At 44.2% G+C, this 18,733-nt stretch overlaps 1 protein-coding gene and 1 pseudogene across 1 annotated transcript in view; one reads left to right on the top strand and one right to left on the bottom strand.

Annotated features, from left to right (window-relative positions):
- Positions 1–15,887, bottom strand: part of CYBRD1 (cytochrome b reductase 1) — a 33,642-nt gene extending 17,755 nt beyond the window's left edge. The window contains exon 1 of the mRNA XM_045779935.2: positions 15,613–15,887. Coding sequence (XP_045635891.1) covers positions 15,613–15,805 — 193 coding nt within the window. The 5' untranslated portion in view covers positions 15,806–15,887. The remainder of the gene's footprint in view (positions 1–15,612) is intronic.
- LOC123782883 (G protein pathway suppressor 2 pseudogene) lies at positions 5,731–7,491 on the top strand (annotated as a pseudogene).
- Positions 15,888–18,733: the final 2,846 nt, after the last annotated feature.

The raw sequence follows: 18,733 nt of genomic DNA, 5'->3' as shown, positions 1-18,733 counted from the left end.
GGGGACAGAATGTGGTGTTGTTATTTTTAATCAACATAAGTTGAATGCTTTGAAGCACTGAATACTCCCTTCCATGAAACCCTTTTCACTTGGCTTCTGCTTCTCCCCTTGTCCCTTCGCCTCACCAGTTCCTTCTTGGGCTCGTTTGCCAGCATCTTCTTTACTCCCAACTTATTAACAAACCCTGGTGGCTCTCAGGCTCAGTTCTAAGACTTTTTCTCTGTGGGTGACCTCACTCACTCTTTCACTGAGATGCCACCTACGTGGCAGGGACTCCAAAATTCCTATCTCCAGCCCAGAACTGTCTTCTGAACTTCAGACCCACATAATTCAACAGCTTCTTGACATCTCTATATATATGTGTCCAAATATCTCAAGCTCAGCAAATCCAAAACTAAATTATTAATCTTATCATCTGTTTTGTGCGTGTGTGTGTGTCTTAGTTTGATAAGAAAAGACAGACTAAGGAATAGAAAAATATGCACCAAGATTTAAATAGACAAAAGAGTATATCTCAGTATTTTACCAAAAAGTATATCCAAAAAGAGAACTTAAGCAAAATATCAACTTCATTAGTCAACAGAGAAATGCAAATTAAAATCAAATGACAATATGTCTATCATATATCCGAATGGCTAAACATGAAGAATACCAAATATTGGAGAGGATGTAAAGCAATCAGAGCTCTCATGTTCTACAACAGGAGATTAAATGAGCACACACACTCTGGAAAACCAGCAGTATTTATTCAAGCTAAAATTGTGTATAACTTATGATCCAGCAATTCTACTCCTGGGTATATGCTCCAAAGAAATATGTACATATGTTCACCAAAGACATGCATTAGAATATTATTAGCAGCACCATTTGTAGGCGCCAAAATCTAGAAACTCCCCAAATGCCCATCATTAATAGTATGAATAAATAAATTGTGACATATTCACACCATAGAATAATATACAACAAAGAGAATGAATAATCTATAACTAGAACTTCACCCAACAATATGGATCAACCTATAATGTCAAGGCCAAGAAACGAGGCATAAACAAGTATATACTGTATGGATTCAATTTATACGAAGTACAAAAACAAGTAAAACTCATCTCTGCAATAAGAAAAGTCAGGATACTGGTTGCCTTTGTGAGGAAAGGGGATAGTAACTAGAAAGGAAGATACAAGGGATTTCTAGCTTCTTGCTAATATTCTGTTTCTCAATTTGGGTGCTGGTTACATAGGTATTCACCGAGGGATGATTCATCAAGCTATACATTATATGTACGCTTTTTTGCATGTAGATTAAACTTCAACAAAAACATTTTTGAATGCATTTTTTAAAAAGTGTCCTGGTTTAAGCAACAGATTATATGGTCACCTTAATCAGCATGCAATTAATTTTTGTCCTGAAGACAATATCCTGCCGCTACCGACCCTTATTCCCACCCTTCTGGTTCACGTCAGGGAAAATTTAGAGATCTGAAAATGTATGGCAGGTTGAAAAAGTTTGAAGAATATTTCCTTGGAAGATGGATTCCATTATATCAGCAGGGTATCCTGTATATTGTTTAGTTTCAATAAGAAAAAAAAAGCACATTCCCACTAAAGACATTTATGATTTGAATATATAGAACTTCATAGGATCACAAAAATGTATGAGATTATCTAATCCATTCTCAGGCAGAAACACATATAAACCTACAGAGACAGATGTGAATTCAGCCTCTTTAAAGCTTCCAGCATAAGATGTCAATATTCCTATCCTTTGGTTCCACTCCACAACACTTGACAGCCCTCACCACTAATACAGTATTCTTTTCATCTAATCTAAAGTCTGAAGGATTGCTACTTACTAATTTTAGTGCATATATGGGTATCTTATAAATATGATTGGTTATATTTCCTCGAAGACATGGAGACTTTTCAGATCATCATTTCGGTATTCAGTGAATCTTTTCAAGCCATTTAGTGCAACCTGGTAGACCAGTTGATCCTTAGACCAGGTTATACCACTTGACCCTCGAGCAAAGTTAGGGGTAATGCCCCCCCCCCCACACACACAGTTGGAAATCTGCATATAACTTTTGACTCCCCCAAAACTTAACTACTCATAGCCTCTGTTGACTGGAAACCTCATAAACGGTTGATTAACACATATTTTGTATGTTACATGTATTATATACTGTATTCTTAGAATGAACTAAGCTAGAGAAAAGAAAATGTTAAGAAAATCGTAAGGAAAAAACACATAAGTACTGTAGAATGTGTTTATCGAAAAAAATCCACCTGTAAGTGGACCCTGTACTACAGTTCAGACCCGTGCTCTTCCAGAGTCAACTGGAACTTTTTTTTAAGATTGTATTTATTTATTTGAGAGACAGAGAGAGATAGAGAGAGCACGCATGAGCAGGGGAGAGGGGAAGGGCAGGGGTAGAGGAAGAAGTGGACTCCCCACTGAGCAGGGAGCCTGACATGAGGTTTGACCCTAGAACTCTGAGATCATGACCTGAGCCAAAGGCAGATCCTTAACGAACTGAGCCACCCAGGTGCCCCTGTAGTTTTAAAAGCTAGTTCAAAGTCCCTTCTCATCCCTACTTCATCCTCTCTGAGGGCAGGATTGTGTTTTGCTGTTTCTCCTTTCACCCTGATCCTAGGACCGCCCTGGGCTCAAAGTATGTAGCTCCATAAGCATATTTTTTAAACTCTTATTTTGAGATAATTGTAGATTTGCATGCAGTTCTAAGAAACAATACAGAGAGAGCCCACATACTCTTCACACAGGTGGTAACATCTGTTGTTACCACTGGTAACATCTTACATAACCATAGTACAGTATCACAACCAGGAAATTGACATCAATATAATCCACTGACCTAATTCAGATTTCATTAGTTTTATTTGTGTATGTGATCCATAAATATTTTTAAAATAAATATAAAACACTTTCTGCAGGCTGATCAAGGACTAGAAATAAAATTGAAGTCAACTCAAACATATGGTTTCCCCTCCTTATGTTTTTTCTCCTCTGATTCAGTGGCACACCGTATATGATTTTCTAGTTATCAAGAAAAGCAAATGCCTCTTTACCCAATGACTTTGTGACCTTTCATCCACACAGTAGAGCCTTCTGCAACCTGTGTAATCAGGCAGTAGTAAAATAAAAATGTGGATAATATGAAAATCTAATAATACATCTCACCCTCTTCTGGGTTAACCTCATTTATTACACACACACACACACACACACACAACTGAGCCCTTGCTAGATAGGAGGCACCTTGCTAAGTGCTCTACTTGTTTACATTTATATTATAATTCTTACCTCAACTCTGTGAGGAAGGTACAATTACCATTTCCATGAGCATTATATAGAGAAGGAATCTAAGGCTCAGAGAGGTTAAGTAGCTTGCTTAATCTTAGCAAGTATTTTGAAATGAATATTATTCTTGTCGTCGTCATCATCATCATCATCATCATCCCTATCATCATCATCATCCTATCACCCAGGCATTGCCCTCATCTTAGATGAGGGAACTTGAACATCTACACATGAAAAGAAAATACTTGGAGTATGTTTGCTTAAAAAGCAAATTATGAACAATAAATCACAAGAGCTTTTTCTCCCCAATCCGGATCCTGTTATATTAAATTTTTCCAAAGTCAAAACTAACCTCTGATGTTAGAAGTCAGGAGTAGTTATCTTGACTGAGAGAAGTTACAATAGTTCCCAGGAAAATTCTCAGATGTCTGGGATGTTGTTTCATGATCCGGGTATATGAGTGTGTTCATGTTATGAAAACATGTAACTTATAATTTAGATATTTTTCTGCATGTATGTGGTTCTTCAATAAAATATTTACCTAAAAAAATGTTCAGTGAAGAATTTTTACTCTTCTAAATACAACAGGAAACACAGGAATGTGATAAAACTAAAAACTCTTTCCCCTTTAAGTGTTCAAACTGGATTTTTAAACCTTCCACATTTACTCAAATGATTTTAGACTGGTTGCACACCAGCTTTCCTTCTCCAGCAGTAGCATGAATCCAATCTTCTACTGTGCATTTGTGGTTACCAATAACATATACTGTCCCATTACCAGAGGAGAAAGCCCTTCGGGGCTTCGGGCACAAGAGGTGCTTGCCTCTGGTTCACATAAGCCCAGGCAATTATGGGTTTTCAGTCCCTGGGTCTAGTTTAGAATTCTTCAATCTCCTTTTTTAGTTTCTTGCTCAGGTTAGGGGGCTTACCCTCCCTCCATCGTCCTATATTATCTTTTATTCCTACCAGCTTTAAGTTCTAGTTTATACATCTTTACATTGGCAAAAATCGGAGCATCTGTTAAGTTACATTCTGTAAGACTGAAACAGTTCCTAATAGTTTAAAAGTTAAAACAACATTTTTGTAAGCTCACAAACCTAATAGCGAATTAATCTCTACTAAGTAGGCAGCCCGTGGAAATTGGAGAGGCTCTCGTGTGAGTGAGGCATGGGGTTTTCTGCCTGTCCTGGCTATGTAGAAGTTCTGCTACAGAGTTTACTATCGTTCAGAATGCACTCTAGGTAAATGAGGGCTAACTGCAAAATGTTGCATTTGCATAAGGTGTTTACATGTTTTTAAAAATGTATAAGTAACCAAACTATGGTGAACTTCAGGAGAAAAGGGCAATCTTAACAAATCAAACCACATTTCTTAAACAAGAAGCTACTCTCAACAGCTATAAAAACTGCCTGGAGAGCGGAATTTAAGTATTTCTTGCTTCTTTGGCGTGGCATTTACCTAGACACCATTCCTGAGGTTCAGTGAGGAGGAAGAAAAAGGTCTCATAAGCCCATGAGGAGGGGAAATGGCATCAAACAGCTACTTGTAACGCAAACAAGGGTCTTCTGTTAGAGGCCCTAGTTGGCAAGACCATTTCCCCCCAGAAAATGAAGGAAAACATGAATACATGTATGTGAGAAATACATTTTAAATCTTTTTAAAAGAAAAATTATTGGTAGTGGAATATGCTCCTGTGATAAAAAGAAAGCAAGGAAGGAAAGGAAAAGGGAAATCAACACCTGTGTTTAATTTTTTCGACAAATGAAGATGAAACTACAGTAACTTGAATTTATTAGAAAATTTCTCTGCTCCTCACTGCCTAAGCAATTCAGAATATGTGAAAATATATACTCTCTGAGATGTAATCTCTGGTTTGACACCAGTCTCCCATCCATATACCATTACAGAACTATCTATACGTAGGTTTGTCTTAGAGCAGGCAATGCAAATTTAGAATCTGTCAAAGGGTATGTGGAGAGAGGAGCACTTGGAAGAATTGTCCCTAAACACAGAAAACAATTTGACTCTAATTCTTCTGTGTTTAAATCTTGTGATTCATGAAGGTAGGAGCATGTCTATTTTGTTCCTTGCCATATCTCAGCATTTAGCACACAGCCTGATATTAAGTGTATGTTGAATAAATAAATTTAATAAAGTACAGTAATTTATTCAGTATTCCCCCAGCAAATAAGCAGATCCTCTTTTAAAATGTGCGAATCAAAAACTCAAGACAGTTTGTACTGCTGATCCCAGTCTGAGCTCATATAAGACCAAATGGTTCTTTCAAGTAACAGGTACTCTATACTTGGGCCTACTTAAGAGCTTTACATTAGCTTTAAGTGAACCCCAAAATAAAATAGGTTACTGTTCGAAGTACACTGTAACTTTAAAACACTTATAAATTCTACTTAAATATGGTGTACCCACATTACACTTTTCCTAACTCTTCGAACGAAGTATTATTTGACATCCTCGGTACGCGTTCTGAGCAGTGTTACCAACTCAAGTCTCCCGTGCATCCCAAAATGTACCAGACTGTATCCAAAGACCTCAAGTTTCAACGTAAAAGCAGGGGTCGAGGGTGCCTGAGTGGCTCGGTTGGTTAAGTGTTTGCCTTCCGCCCAGGTCACGATCGTGGAGTCCTGGCATCAAGTCCCGCATCCGGCTCGCTGCTCAGTGGAAAGCCTGCTTCCCCCCACCCCCGCCCCTCACCCTGCTCACGCTCTCTCTCTCAAATAAATAAATTAATTAAATATTTAAAAAAACCGAAAACGTAAAAGCAGAGAACTCTTTTACAATAATCTTCTTGGAGGGTTGCCCGGGTGGCTCAGTGGGTTAAGCGGCTGCCTTCGTCTCCGGTCATGCTCCCAGGATTCTGGGATGGAGACCCTAATCGGGCTCCCCGCCTGCCGCTCCTGCTGCTTGTGCTCTCTCTCTGATAAATAAATAAAATCTTAAAAAAAGAATAAAATAATCTTGGAAAGACTCCTGCAGCGGCTCTCAACGAGAATCTGAACTCTGAAGCACCGAGGCTGAGGCCCCGGGCCGCCGGCACTGCGCACGCGGAGCACCCGGGGCTGGATGGGCCGGGACGCCGAGGACTGCAGCAGCAACGGCGGGCGGGCTTCCCCCTGGGCACCGCCCGCGGCGACCCCCTGAGCGCCCGCCTCCCGGTAGGCCTGGCAGTGACAGAGCAGGCACCCCCTGCCCGAGGGCCCCCCGCCGCACCACGCCGGCCCTCCTGCAGCGTCCCAAGCTTCCCGCCGCCTTGGCGCGGCGTTGCACCGGGACAACAAGATGGAGCCGGCGCGCAAATGGCCGGAGGGGAAAGAGGGGGCCAAACTGGTGGAGCAGGAGAGAAGGAAGAAAAAGGAGATGGAAGAGAGAATGTCACTAGAGGAGCCCACAGAACAAATCCTTAAGTGGCAGGAGAAGCTTTGGGCCCTAGAGGAAGAGAAGCACCAGCTTTTCCTGCAGCTCTAGAAAGTTCTACGTGAGGAAGAGAAGCGGACGCGAAAGGAGCAGAGTGACCTGAGCGCTCCGACAGCAGCTGCGCCTCAGCAGCGCCTGTCTGTTCACACAGGAACTCACCTTCTCCGCGTGCAGACGAGCCCTTGGAGGACACGGTCACCCAGGCACCTCATGGCGGCTGACAGGGCCAAACAGAAGTGCGGATCCCAAGTGCTTAGAACCTGGCACGACGTGGGCTCAGCAGCTGCTTTCGCAGGGAGCCCAGAGCACGGTCCATTCCAAGGCAGCCCCCGCGGTGCCTCTGGAACCGCCTACCTCACTATGGACCCACTAAGCCGGCCTTTAGCCCTCGTCACCAGGTCCGTGCACCTTCGGCGTTTCTGGCAGTGCAGCACCTGTCTCAGCCACAGCCCTAGCTCTGTGCAGTGCACTTTCGGCCCACCCAGACGGGTTTCTTCCAGCCTGCTGGTAACCTGTCCCTACAAAAGCAGATGGAACATGCAAACCAACGCACTGGCTTTTCTGACTCTTCCTGCACCCTATGCATCCCCAAGCTCTGCAAGCAGCCCCTGGACTCTGCTTCTCCCCAGCTTCTGGGGAGCGGGCAACCAGCAGGGAAGTCGGGCTTTGCAGCTACCAGTCAACCTGGTCCTGGGCTCCCCTTCATCCAGCACCTCCAGAATTTGCGGTTCTCCCACAAGTGATCATCAGATTTTTATCATCAACCTGACCCCCACTCTCTGACATGGGTGAGGGTCCGCGGTGTGTCCCAATCCAATAAAATCTACTTGCCCCTGGAACAAAAAAGAATCTAAGTTTTGAAACATGCCTGCGTATTCAAACTGTCTCACTGCATGAATATCATGTGACTGAAAACCTTTAGAGAATCAAATTGCAGGAAGGGATTTGGATGATTTGGAAGATTTGTTTTAGTATCTTGGCACTTAAGCATCTCTTCGAAGTGACTGAAATCACCACAAAGGCAGCTAGTTGGTATCAAATAGTGTGTGAAGAGAGAAAAATTCAATTAACTGCTAGACATTTATAAATATCCAGAAATCCTGCATTGTTAGAAACATCGGCTGTATTTTCGTATGCCTCATATCAATATTATAACAGATTAGAAATAGTACTGGCTCTGACATCACCTCTTTGACCCTGGTCGGGCATTTGATCTCTAAAATTAGGCACTGAACTTCAAATCCTAGCCAGCTCTAAATATTTAGGGCTCAGGTTTTCTACAAGAAAACCATAACTCAGCTCTAACAAACTCAAAAGGGAACAATTTGTAGGCAAGGCTACATTTTATTCATTTGTTTTACACAGTGTCTGGCATACAGTAAGTGCTTAATAAATGTATGCTAATTAAATAGGATGATATATGAAAACTGAATGAATGAATGAATGAACTTAGAAAAGTACAGCCTAAGTCTGTATAGTTATTTCAAAGCCTATCTTGGCCTTTTAAGACAGGAAGAAAAGAAGTTATAACAAAGATTTCTGGTCTAATTACTTAAAAGAGAAAATTGTTCTACTTTTTAAGGGAAAAATTTTAAATCCCACAAAGTCAAGATAGAAAGCTCTAGCAGACGTCACTTGTAAACTGGAAGGTAGGGACTGGATTTGGTCCATAGATGTGTTTTGTTTGATTGGCACCATGTTTGGGGGGTTTGTTCTGATTTTGTGGCTGGTTTACTTTTAGATTGAACCAGTTTTTAAAAATCTGGATTCTCTTGAATAATGGGATGCTCTAGCCACTTTGGGCTGGCATCCCCATATAGCCAAATTTGCTGTAGCTAAGAGGTTTCCTATTTTGTCCAGAGTAGGCAGTCTCCAATTCTTTACAATCTCCCCTCTGCCCTCAACACACACACACACACACACACACACACACACACACACACACACACACACACAAAAGGTATTTACCTTCTGCTGCATGAGGATCTGACCTCTGGTTAATTGTCCTGATAAACAGATACCAGTGGCTTGACACCAACCGTTATTACGCAACATCACTTATAGTGAAAATGAGCCCCTGACGGACTGGGAGAAACAATGAAAAATCTATAAATACCTGATAAGAATGCCAAACTTTGGGCTTCCCAGAGTGCAATGATAACCGTTATATCCTGTGTTGGTTTCCTAGGGCTACTATAACAAATTAGAAAAACTGAGTGGTTTCAAACAACAGAAATGTATTCTCCCACAGTTCTGAAGGCCAGAAGTCCACAATCAAGGTGTTGGCATGACCGGTTCCTTCTGGAGGCTTTGAGGCAAAATCCAGTCCATCCTTCTATCCTAGCTTCTGGTGGCTGCTGGCAACTCTTGGTGTTCCTTGGCTTGTGGACACAATTTCCACCTCCATCTTCTCATTGATTTCCCCTCTCTATGCCTGTGTCTCATGTCTTCTCTTTTCTAAGGTCACAAGTCATTGGCTTTAGGCCCCACTCTAAATCAGGATGATCTCATCTTGAGATCCTTAACTTTACATCTGCAAAGACACTACAGTCATATTCACAGGTCCGTAAGATTAGGAGTTGGACATGTCTTTTTGGGGGCCACACTTCAACTCACTGTATATCCCTGCAGCGACACTGGAAACCAGGTCTGTAGAGTATTACAAAATTTACTGGCTCCTGTGGGAGCTTGGGGACCTTAAGCTCTGATCCCATCAATGCAGATCTTGGTGTCTGAACAGTCAGGTTCAGGCTGGTTTATGGAGGGATACATGGCTGCTACATGAACTATTGCAAAAAGGATGCCCTTTGAAAAAGAATACCCAATGCTACCCCGGCAGCAAGCTCTGGTTCCTGTCCTACATCCTTCTGAGCAGGCAAGTGCCCAGTGTGGTCTTGGCAGTCATGTGTATATGAATGTTTAGTTGAACACAGGAAGACACTCTGGTGGGTGCTACACCACTTCTCATATATACTTTATAAGCCATCCTTGTAGGTATGGCCCCTGGTTTAGAGGACTGACCAAACTTTCATTAATTTAGTAAATAATTATCGAATGCTGATTATATGTTCAGTAACGTTCTACATACCATGGATACAGAAGTGAAGAAAACAGACAAGGGAGCTTGTGTTCTAGTAGAAGACAGACAAGAAATGAATAACTAACTAAAATACTTACTGGTCAGAGTCTGAAAACACTGTATTTTGAGTTTGGAGTCAATATAATTTTCTGAAGGACTGGATGAGAAGTATGACAGGAAAAGAGGAATCCAGGATGACTGTATGAATGTTCAGAAGGATGAAGCTACCATTTACAGAGATGGGGAACCTGTGTGATGAGTGGTTTTGGAGGTGTGAAGAAGATGGAAAGTTGAGGTTTGGACATGTCTATTTGACATCCAAAGAGAGAGTCTGAGTAGACAGATGGATATGTGGGTCTGGAGTTCTGGGGAGAGGTCTAGGCCAAAGACATAAATATCGGATTCAGTGAATAGATGGTGTTTAAAGCCACGAGCCTGGATGAGATCACCAAGGGTATGAGTGCATCAACAAAGCAGAAGTGGTAAGAAGACTGAGCTTTGGGCACTGTAAATTTGAAGGATGGGGGAGATGAGAAGGAACCAGCAAAGAACACTGAAAGGCACAGCCAGTGAAGAGAGTAGTGCCAAGAGCACGGGTGTCTTGGAAGCCACGTGAAGGAAGTGTCCCAAGGAGGTCAGTTACACCAAACGCTGCTTTCTGATCAGGCATGACGAGGGCTGAGAATAGACCACTGGAATTAGCTACCTGCTTGCCAGTGGTAACTATGCTAAGAGCAATTTCGGTGGAGCAGTGGAATGAAAGCCTGACTGGAGTGGGTTCAAGAGAGAATGGGGGGGATACTTTTTCGGAGATACTTTTTCGTCAATACTGCAGGTGTTGACAAACATTTCCAAAAAGTTCTGTGGTAAGGCAAGCAGAGAACTGAAACAGTAGCTGAAGGGGGAACATGGAGTTAAGAGCGTGGTTGGTTTTAAGATGACAGAAATTATAACATGTTGGAAATAACCCAACGATGGGGAGAAACTTAATGATGCAGAAGGAAAAAGGGAGTATTAATGTCTTTAGGTAGACAAGGGAGGCACAGGTCGTACTTAGGTGGCACCATTCTAACGTGCCTGAGGCCTTAGAAGAAAGATGCATTTCCAATATAATCTGATGCCCGTTCTTCCCTGATAAATCAGTGCTGCCACACTGGCTACACAGGGTAATCACTGAGGGGCAAGGGAGGGCACTTTTACTTTCGATGCTACCATTATCATCACAAATGAGTAAAATTGCATTTTGTTACTAACGATTTACTGATGGTACAGAACTAATCACTCATTCATCTGATAACTATTGGCCTACCATCTGCCAGTTCCAGGTGTTATTTTAGATGCCAGATATACAACAGTGAGCAGAATAATCATTTCTAAAACAGTGTTATTAGTTACATTACAAAGAGATCTGCATGGATTTATTTATGACAAAAAATTGTGTTTTGGGTTGCCTTGAATTATGTCCTTATGCTTTGAAAAACCTTCTTTTCCCTAAAATTGGTAGGTTTTATCAGCGGCGCCCCCAAAGCTGGTTTTGGAGTAGGCATCTGGGGCACTTTCTCCCTTGTCTTCTTCGTCAGGCTCTACCCTAAGGGCCTTTTCATGTACACTTAAGTGGACTTGGAATGTGGTCACTTTAAGATGCATTAATAGGATATACCAACTGCCTTTTAAGAACTACTCAATTTCTTTTTCTGAGTCTTTTAAATGTGACTGAAATGTAGTTATATTCTCTCACAAAGCCAACCTGAGATCATTATACGATTCAATTTCTCTCCCTTCAGTTTATACAATAAACAGAGGTCCACATGTGCAAAAAGAAGGAGTATAGAATTGCTGAGACTTCTATTCACCAAAATAATATACTTGAATTTTCTACCTTTTACCAAATAACACATTCCACCTTGCTGAACCTTTTAAAGGTCAACTGCCACTTGGAGAGGGTTGATTTGTTTCAGTCTTTTCTGTGGCCTTCTCTTCAAGGGTTGTTTCTCTGATTTCCTGGCAGTGTACTTACTTCATGGGAAACATTCCTTTTAGAGAAGTACAAAGCCTCTTCTAAAGTTCTTTGAAACTCTTCCTCATTCACGTTTACTAGATATCCCACTAGTTCAAAATTTTATTTCAGTTTTAGACATCCTGTGGTCTGTTATACTATTTTAGAAAACATGTATTTCCCAAAATATATTTGGACTATGTGTGTGTAGGTGTCTGTGGCCCTCATGCACAGGCAGACAATTATTTTGTAACTTTTGTGCTCACTCCAGAGCTCACCTCTTGAAGGTGTTTCACAAGACTCCTACTTGTTCTCAGACGGTTTTAAATATCATTTACTGTTTGTGCATTGGATTTGTAAGGCATTCGATGCTTAGAGTAATAACTGTAATTCAGCTTTCCCTTCCTCATCTCTAAATATTTGGGCATCACAAACTCAATTGCATCCTGTTCATTACTAGAGATCTGAAACAGCAAAACCTAAACATTTCCTCCCTGAAACAATTACACACAGTAAAAAAGCCTGTTTTAACACGGCCAGTCTGTACTGTGTGTTTCCCTCCTGGCCTATAATGTCGACTCTTTAATGCTCATCCTTCCACTGAAGCCCTCCTACTGCTGGACCTGAGGAGGCCCTCGCCCACCAAGATTTGTAAAAACTCAGGAGTACTATGCATGTGCCTGTGTGTAGGGAAAAGCTTATGCTTATGTCAATTAAATGCATTATCTGATTAAAGTGCTTTTCAAGTCTGGAATCCAAATAGTAAACAGGATGGGGAATGTTGACAGGACAAACATTCCAAAACTAATACAAATACTGTAACTAAGCTTTAAGAAAACAAGGTTTGCATAAAAGCAACAGATGAGAATTTCCAAAATATCCATTTACATGCTTTGGGGTTTTTTTAAAGAGAGGGAGAGAGTGGGGGAGAGATGGAGAATCTTAAGCAGGCTCCCCTATGTGGGGCTTGATGTCACAACCCTGAGATCACAACCTGAGCGATAATCAAGAGTCGAACGCTTAAAGGGCTGAGCCATCCAGGCGCCCCTCCATTTGCCCAAAAGTGAGTACGAACAGATTAAGAAAAGCCCAAAGTTTAGAGAAACTAGAAATCCTTTTAGGAAAACTCTAATGGACTCTAACACGAATAAAGAATTTTAAGGTGTATTTTAGATGACGTTTTTGCTTCTCTTTAGAATATTTTGCAGAGGGGTGCCTGGGTGGCTCAGTCCTTAAGCGTCTGCCTTCAGCCCAGGGCGTGATCCCAGGATCCTGGGATGGAGCCCTGCATCGGGCTCCCTACTCCGTTGGGAGCCTGCTTCTTCCTCTCCCACTCCCCCTGCTTGAGTTCCCTCTCTCACTGGCTGTCTCTCTCTCTGTCAAATAAATAAATAAATAGAATCTTTAAAAAAAAAAAAGGAATATTTTGCATAAAGTAAGCATATTGTCATAAAGGCAGAGAAATGAACCTTGAAAATAAGGCCACTAAAAACATACTGCTTCCATGGGTAAGGTACTTAACTGCTCTGTGCCTTGGTTTATTCTTAAATACCTGTGAAAGAACCCACTTAGTGGGCATACAGAAAGCACTCAATCAACGTTAGTGATTGTTTTGTGACTATCTCCTCTTTGGTCGGTCAGGAAACAACTAATATCGTCTGTGTTTCCCTTACCCTCACAATTATGAGAAGACTCTAGAAAGTTGCTTGGTTTTAGGAGCTGCTCTAAAGTGCTGGTTGGAAGAGATGAAGAGACTGTTTCTACTATGAGCAAACAGAAGATGTTGACAGCCCTGGCCAAACTTAAGAGCTCCACCACGAAGGAAAGAGAGTTTCTGATGACGGCGATTTTGGAACTTGAATATGTTTTTCTCATTTTCGGCCAGTGGCAAAACAACCAGGACTTACATAACGAAATCACTTGGCTGGCTGGTGGCCCTCACACCCCCATGCCAATTGCAACCCAGGCGGACTAAGCACGAGCAACGCCTGCCACTGCATCTCAGGGTGGGAGGATGCTAGCTGCACCTGCAGAAGGCCGCCGCATACGTTTTACACGGAAACAAAACTCTTTTCTTTGGGAAGGAGGTCGGAGCTCTTTTGTTCGCTTGTTTGTTCTGGAGAGCCAGATACTGGTGGAGAAAAGGCAGCCTGCTCAGAGGCAAGGCTTAGACGTTTCAGCCCGTGGGCAACTCTTTCTGAAGCCTTTAGGCTTCTCTCCATTACCTTCTGAGACAACCCCAGCCCACGACTTTCTGACTTCTAAATACTTTATCTGCCAGGCCTTGACTTCCCTTTTGGAAAAGTGGCTGCAAATAAATGGTGCTAGAGCTTCCTCCAGCCAAACAGCAGAGGAAGGAAACTGTCAGGACACTGAGCAGCACTATACAACCGCAATAAAAACTGTCATGGATTGGGGGGGCGGGGGTCTGCACACAGGCGAAATGGGTCAAGGTGGTCAAAAGGTACAAATGTCCACTTACAAAATAAGTCCTGGGGATGTAAGGGACAGCACGGTGACTACATTAATAACATTATATTGTATATTTGAGCTGTCGCTAAGAAAGTAATCTTAAAGGTTGCTAAGAGAGTACAACTTCAAAGTTCTCATCACAAGAAAAAACGTGTAGCTGTGTGAGCTGGTGGATGTTAACTAGACTTACTGTGGTGACCATTTCGATGTATAAATCCTATATATAATCATAACACACGGCCATGTTATACACATGAAACATATAATGTTAAACGTCAATTATATCCCAAAACAAAAACAACAACAGAATCTGCCATCAACTGAATCCTCCCTCATCCCAGAGAGCGCAGGCCCAGAGCTGGCTCATGTGGGGCCAAACGTGGACAAAGCAAACCCCACGGATGTCTCAAGCACCAAGCACCTCTGGGAGCCAGGTGCCCGCAGGCCCCATCTGGCATCTCCAGCCCAATTCAGGGGCCAGCGCCCAACAGGAAGGCCCGCAGGGGAAATTTCGCTGGTCGGCAGCCACAAAAACAAGTTGGGCTAAAGTCTGTCCAGGGACCTGGCAGGGCAGTCTCACACCCTTTTGAGTCCTGGAGGCGTCCCGGGCTGGACTGAACTGAACGCTCAACAGAGTTGATGCTTTGGTTTGGTCCTGGCCACCGGCTGACCGGCCCCTCCACTCACGACTGAGGCTGGGACAAGAACAGACCAATTCTCGCCCCACCATTTTCCCCGTTGCCCTTCTCTCCTACCTGCAGCCCTGAAGAAAGTTCAGAGAAAGGCCTCGCCTGAAGAGCGTCTCTGTGCCCGTGATGGCGCAGGCTCCGGCCACAGGGGGCGATTTTCCGGGCTAATGGGCTAGGAACGCACTCCAGCCTCCCTCCTCCGTTCCGGTTTCTGGTGTCAGGCGGGTATCTCGAGTGCGCCCTGGCCACTCGCAGCAAAGAGTTAAGCAAGTGGCGCCGGCGTAGCGGGCCACCCTCCCGGCTGCGGCGGTGCTCAGCCGCCCCCCCCCCCCGAAGCGTCTGGCGGCGATCCCCGGGCCCCGCGCGCCGCCCCAGGGCCGCAGTGCCCGCCAGCCCACGTCGGCCGAGTCACGGGTCTGCGCGCCCCCGACCCCCGACCCCGTCCCGCCGCCGCGCCCCGCCGTCTCGGCCCCCAGCACGCTCCGCTCATGGTTCCCGACCCCGCGCGGCTCGCGCGCCCCTCTCACCCCCTCGCTCGCCCACGTCGGCCCCACTCGGCGGAGAGCGATCTGTCCGGGACCCCGGCCGGCGCGTCCCTCCCCGCTGCCTCCCAGGAGGTGCCCAGTACCGATGCCCTGGATGAAGACGAAGCCCGTGACCATGAGCACCGGGTGCCAGTTAAACTCGAGCGCCGTCCCATCCCAGCCGAGTCCCTCCCGGTAGTGGAGGACCCAGACGAGGGTGAAGATCACGGACAGGAAGCCGACGAGCAGCGCCGACACCAGCAGCCCCAGAAAGCCCTTGTAGCCGTCCATGGCCATCAGAGCCCCATACTCCGCGCCGCGGCAGCCACACGAACTCTGCCAGGCGGCGACGGCGGCTTTAGGGCTCTGGCTCCGGGGAGCCGCCTACGCCCGGGAGGAGGGGCTTCCTCGCCAGCCAGCTAGAATCTCGGGGCCGCCCCCTGGCCGAGCATCCGGTAACCGATCCAGTTCGTAGTTCAGAGCGAGAGCTGGAAGAATTCCATCCCCACCGCTTGCTTTTAACTCCACCCGTGTCTCTTATTATTTGTGGGATGACTAAGGCAGTGGTGCTACCGCTAGGTTATGAGAAGAGAAGATGGAAGTGTGTGTTGATTTTGATTAACGAAGCCTCCTGAGCCCCAGCCCTGAGGATTGGCCGACTTCAATCCATGCCAGGAATGTGCCAAGGAGGCCCTACGTAGCAAGGAAACTCCTTGCAGTTTGCGCTTTAGAGAAGGAAGACAGACATCTCCTGGACCCTGGATTTGCCTATATAGAGTGAGAAGTAATGGATCTTAAAAGTGCCCACCTACACAAACTAATTTGGACCAAAGCCCCACTTTGGCGAAGTGAAGCTTCACTCTTCGCCCTCTTTCCAGCATTACCGTTGCCCTTCTCCATTAGACTGTTGTCTGTTGGTGTTAAAGAAAACGTGGCTCCGGCCGTTAAGGCTTCTAGAATGCATTTGCGAACTTTCACTTCTAGCCCTCTCCTGTAACTCATTTCCAAGGACTAGTTTACCATATTGTCTTGTTGCCATTTTGAAAGACCTTCGGATGTGCAGGTGGTGTATGGAAGTGATTTTCAACAGAAAAGACTGCTTTTAAGCTAAGGAAGTAGGAGTGTCAAGCCCTGGTAGTAGGGCAGGATTAAGGGTTAAGAGTAGGAGGCTGCACTGGAGGAGATAATGCTAAGTGAAATAAGTCAAGCAGAGAAAGACAACTATCATATGATTTCTCTCATCTATGGAACATAAGAACTAGGATGATCGGTAGGGGAAGAAAGGGATAAAGAAAGGGGGGGTAATCAGAAGGGGGAATGAAACATGAGAGACTATGGACTATGAGAAACAAACTGAGGACTTCAGAGGGGAGGGGGGTGGGGGAATGGGATAGACTAGTGATGGGTAGTAAGGAGGGCACGTATTGCATGGTGCACTGGGTGTTATACACAACTAATGAATCATCGAGCCTTACATCGGAAACCGGGGATGTACTGTATGGTGACTAACATAATATAATAAAAAATCATTTAAAAAAAAAAAAAGAGTAGGAGGCTGCACACTTCACTTGTGTCATTATTTTTCCCTTGGTGGAGAGAGAAAGAGAGGGAGAATAAGCACATGGAAAAGAAGGACCCCTGCCCACAGTGTAAGGCTTTCTATGGTCTGGCCCAGCCTAACCAGCCACTCTCATCCTTTCACACCCTGACTGGCCCTGCTGTCCATGGCTGTAAACTTCTCACCCAGCTCCTGACCCCTCTACCCACATCCTTGCCTCTGAATTTTCCTGACCCTGTCTCCACCAAGATCCCTTTTTTGAATCTGCCCTTGCCTCTGTTTCATGCCTCCTGTCACCCACCTCCCCATCCAATGCCTCTCTGCTTCATTGATCAAGCTGTGATATAATCATCTGTTCCTGCAACTGTCTCCACTTTCCAGACTGCCCCCTTGAGAGCATTAACTGTCTGATTTATCATTTTATTCTTCTTTGGCATCTAGTAGTTACTCAGTAAATGAATCGGACTGAGTGTGTAAGGGTCCTGGCCAAAAATAGATGGCACCTTCCAATTGGGCAATTTAATAATGAACAGGACTATTTGCAAAGTTGTGGGCAGGGTGTAGGAAACCACAAGGGTTTTGCAGTGTCCAGGCCTGAAGGGAAGAGGGTTACTGGAATCCAGAGAGAGAGAACTGTGTAAAGAGAGCAGTCTGACTGAGGTTCTAGCCTTGACTAAGGGATGGTGCAAGCCTGCAGTGACCCTACAGGGAGGAAGAATGAGAGGAGAGGCAGGATGAATATTTCAGTCTTACTCTCTTCCCCTCCAATCTCCTGTCCAGGGTCCCAAATGGCTGACCCTTATCAGAAGCCAGAGGGTAGTTGATGTGGCCTATATAGGTCAGCCTTCCAGGACACAACAGGTTGGAAAAGGGTACAAGTAAACCCATAGGAATGAACAGAAACTATCACCGAATCTTCCACTTTATTTTTCTACTTTTTTGGTTCCTGAGTGCTACAAACATTCCGTTTAATTTTATGCTGTTCCTCTTCCTTTGTGATCTTCAACTGGTAATTCCTTAACAATGTCATTGTGTCCCTATTCTTCTCCCTTAAAGTAGCTATTCCTTGTCCCCAGTTAACTTCTTCACCTCCTTAACTCAACATCTGTACTCCTCTTGAGTTTATTTTGCTCCACAGAAACAGCAAATAAGAATCTCTGGGATTCCAGATTCCACTTAACAAAACATCTTAGGAGAATGAAAACTTGGCCAAATGGTACGGATGGTGTTGAACTATCTTGAACTTACAAGCTAAACTGAGAGGATTTCAACTTTTAAGTTGTTTTTGTCAAAAGTTCAGAAAGAACAGAAAACCAATGAATCATGTAAGTAGTCATTAGGAAAAGTTTATTGTGCATACAGCAAAAAGATAGTTTGCAAACTAGGAGCATTCAAACCAAAACATGAAATGAGGTTCAGGGGTACGGGTATATCGTTATAAAGCAGCTTATGTAGTGACAGAGCAGTGACTTCGTTTTTCACAGGGATTGCTTTTTTTTAAGATTTAAAAAACTTATTTATCTGGGGGCACCTGGGTGGCGCAGTCGTTAAGGGTCTGCCTTCGGCTCAGGGCGTGATCCAGCGTTATGGGATCGAGTCCCACGTCAGGCTCTTCCGCTGGGAGCCTGCTTCTTCCTCTCCCACCCACTCCCCCTGCTTGTGTTCCG

The sequence above is a fragment of the Ursus americanus genome, chromosome 1, assembly GCF_024610735.1.
Source record: "Ursus americanus isolate L20-20 chromosome 1, mUrsAme1.1.p, whole genome shotgun sequence".
Taxonomy (NCBI): Eukaryota; Metazoa; Chordata; class Mammalia; order Carnivora; family Ursidae; genus Ursus; species Ursus americanus.
The sequence above is the reverse complement of the archived record's forward strand: the minus strand, read 5'-3'. Positions and strand labels throughout refer to the sequence as shown.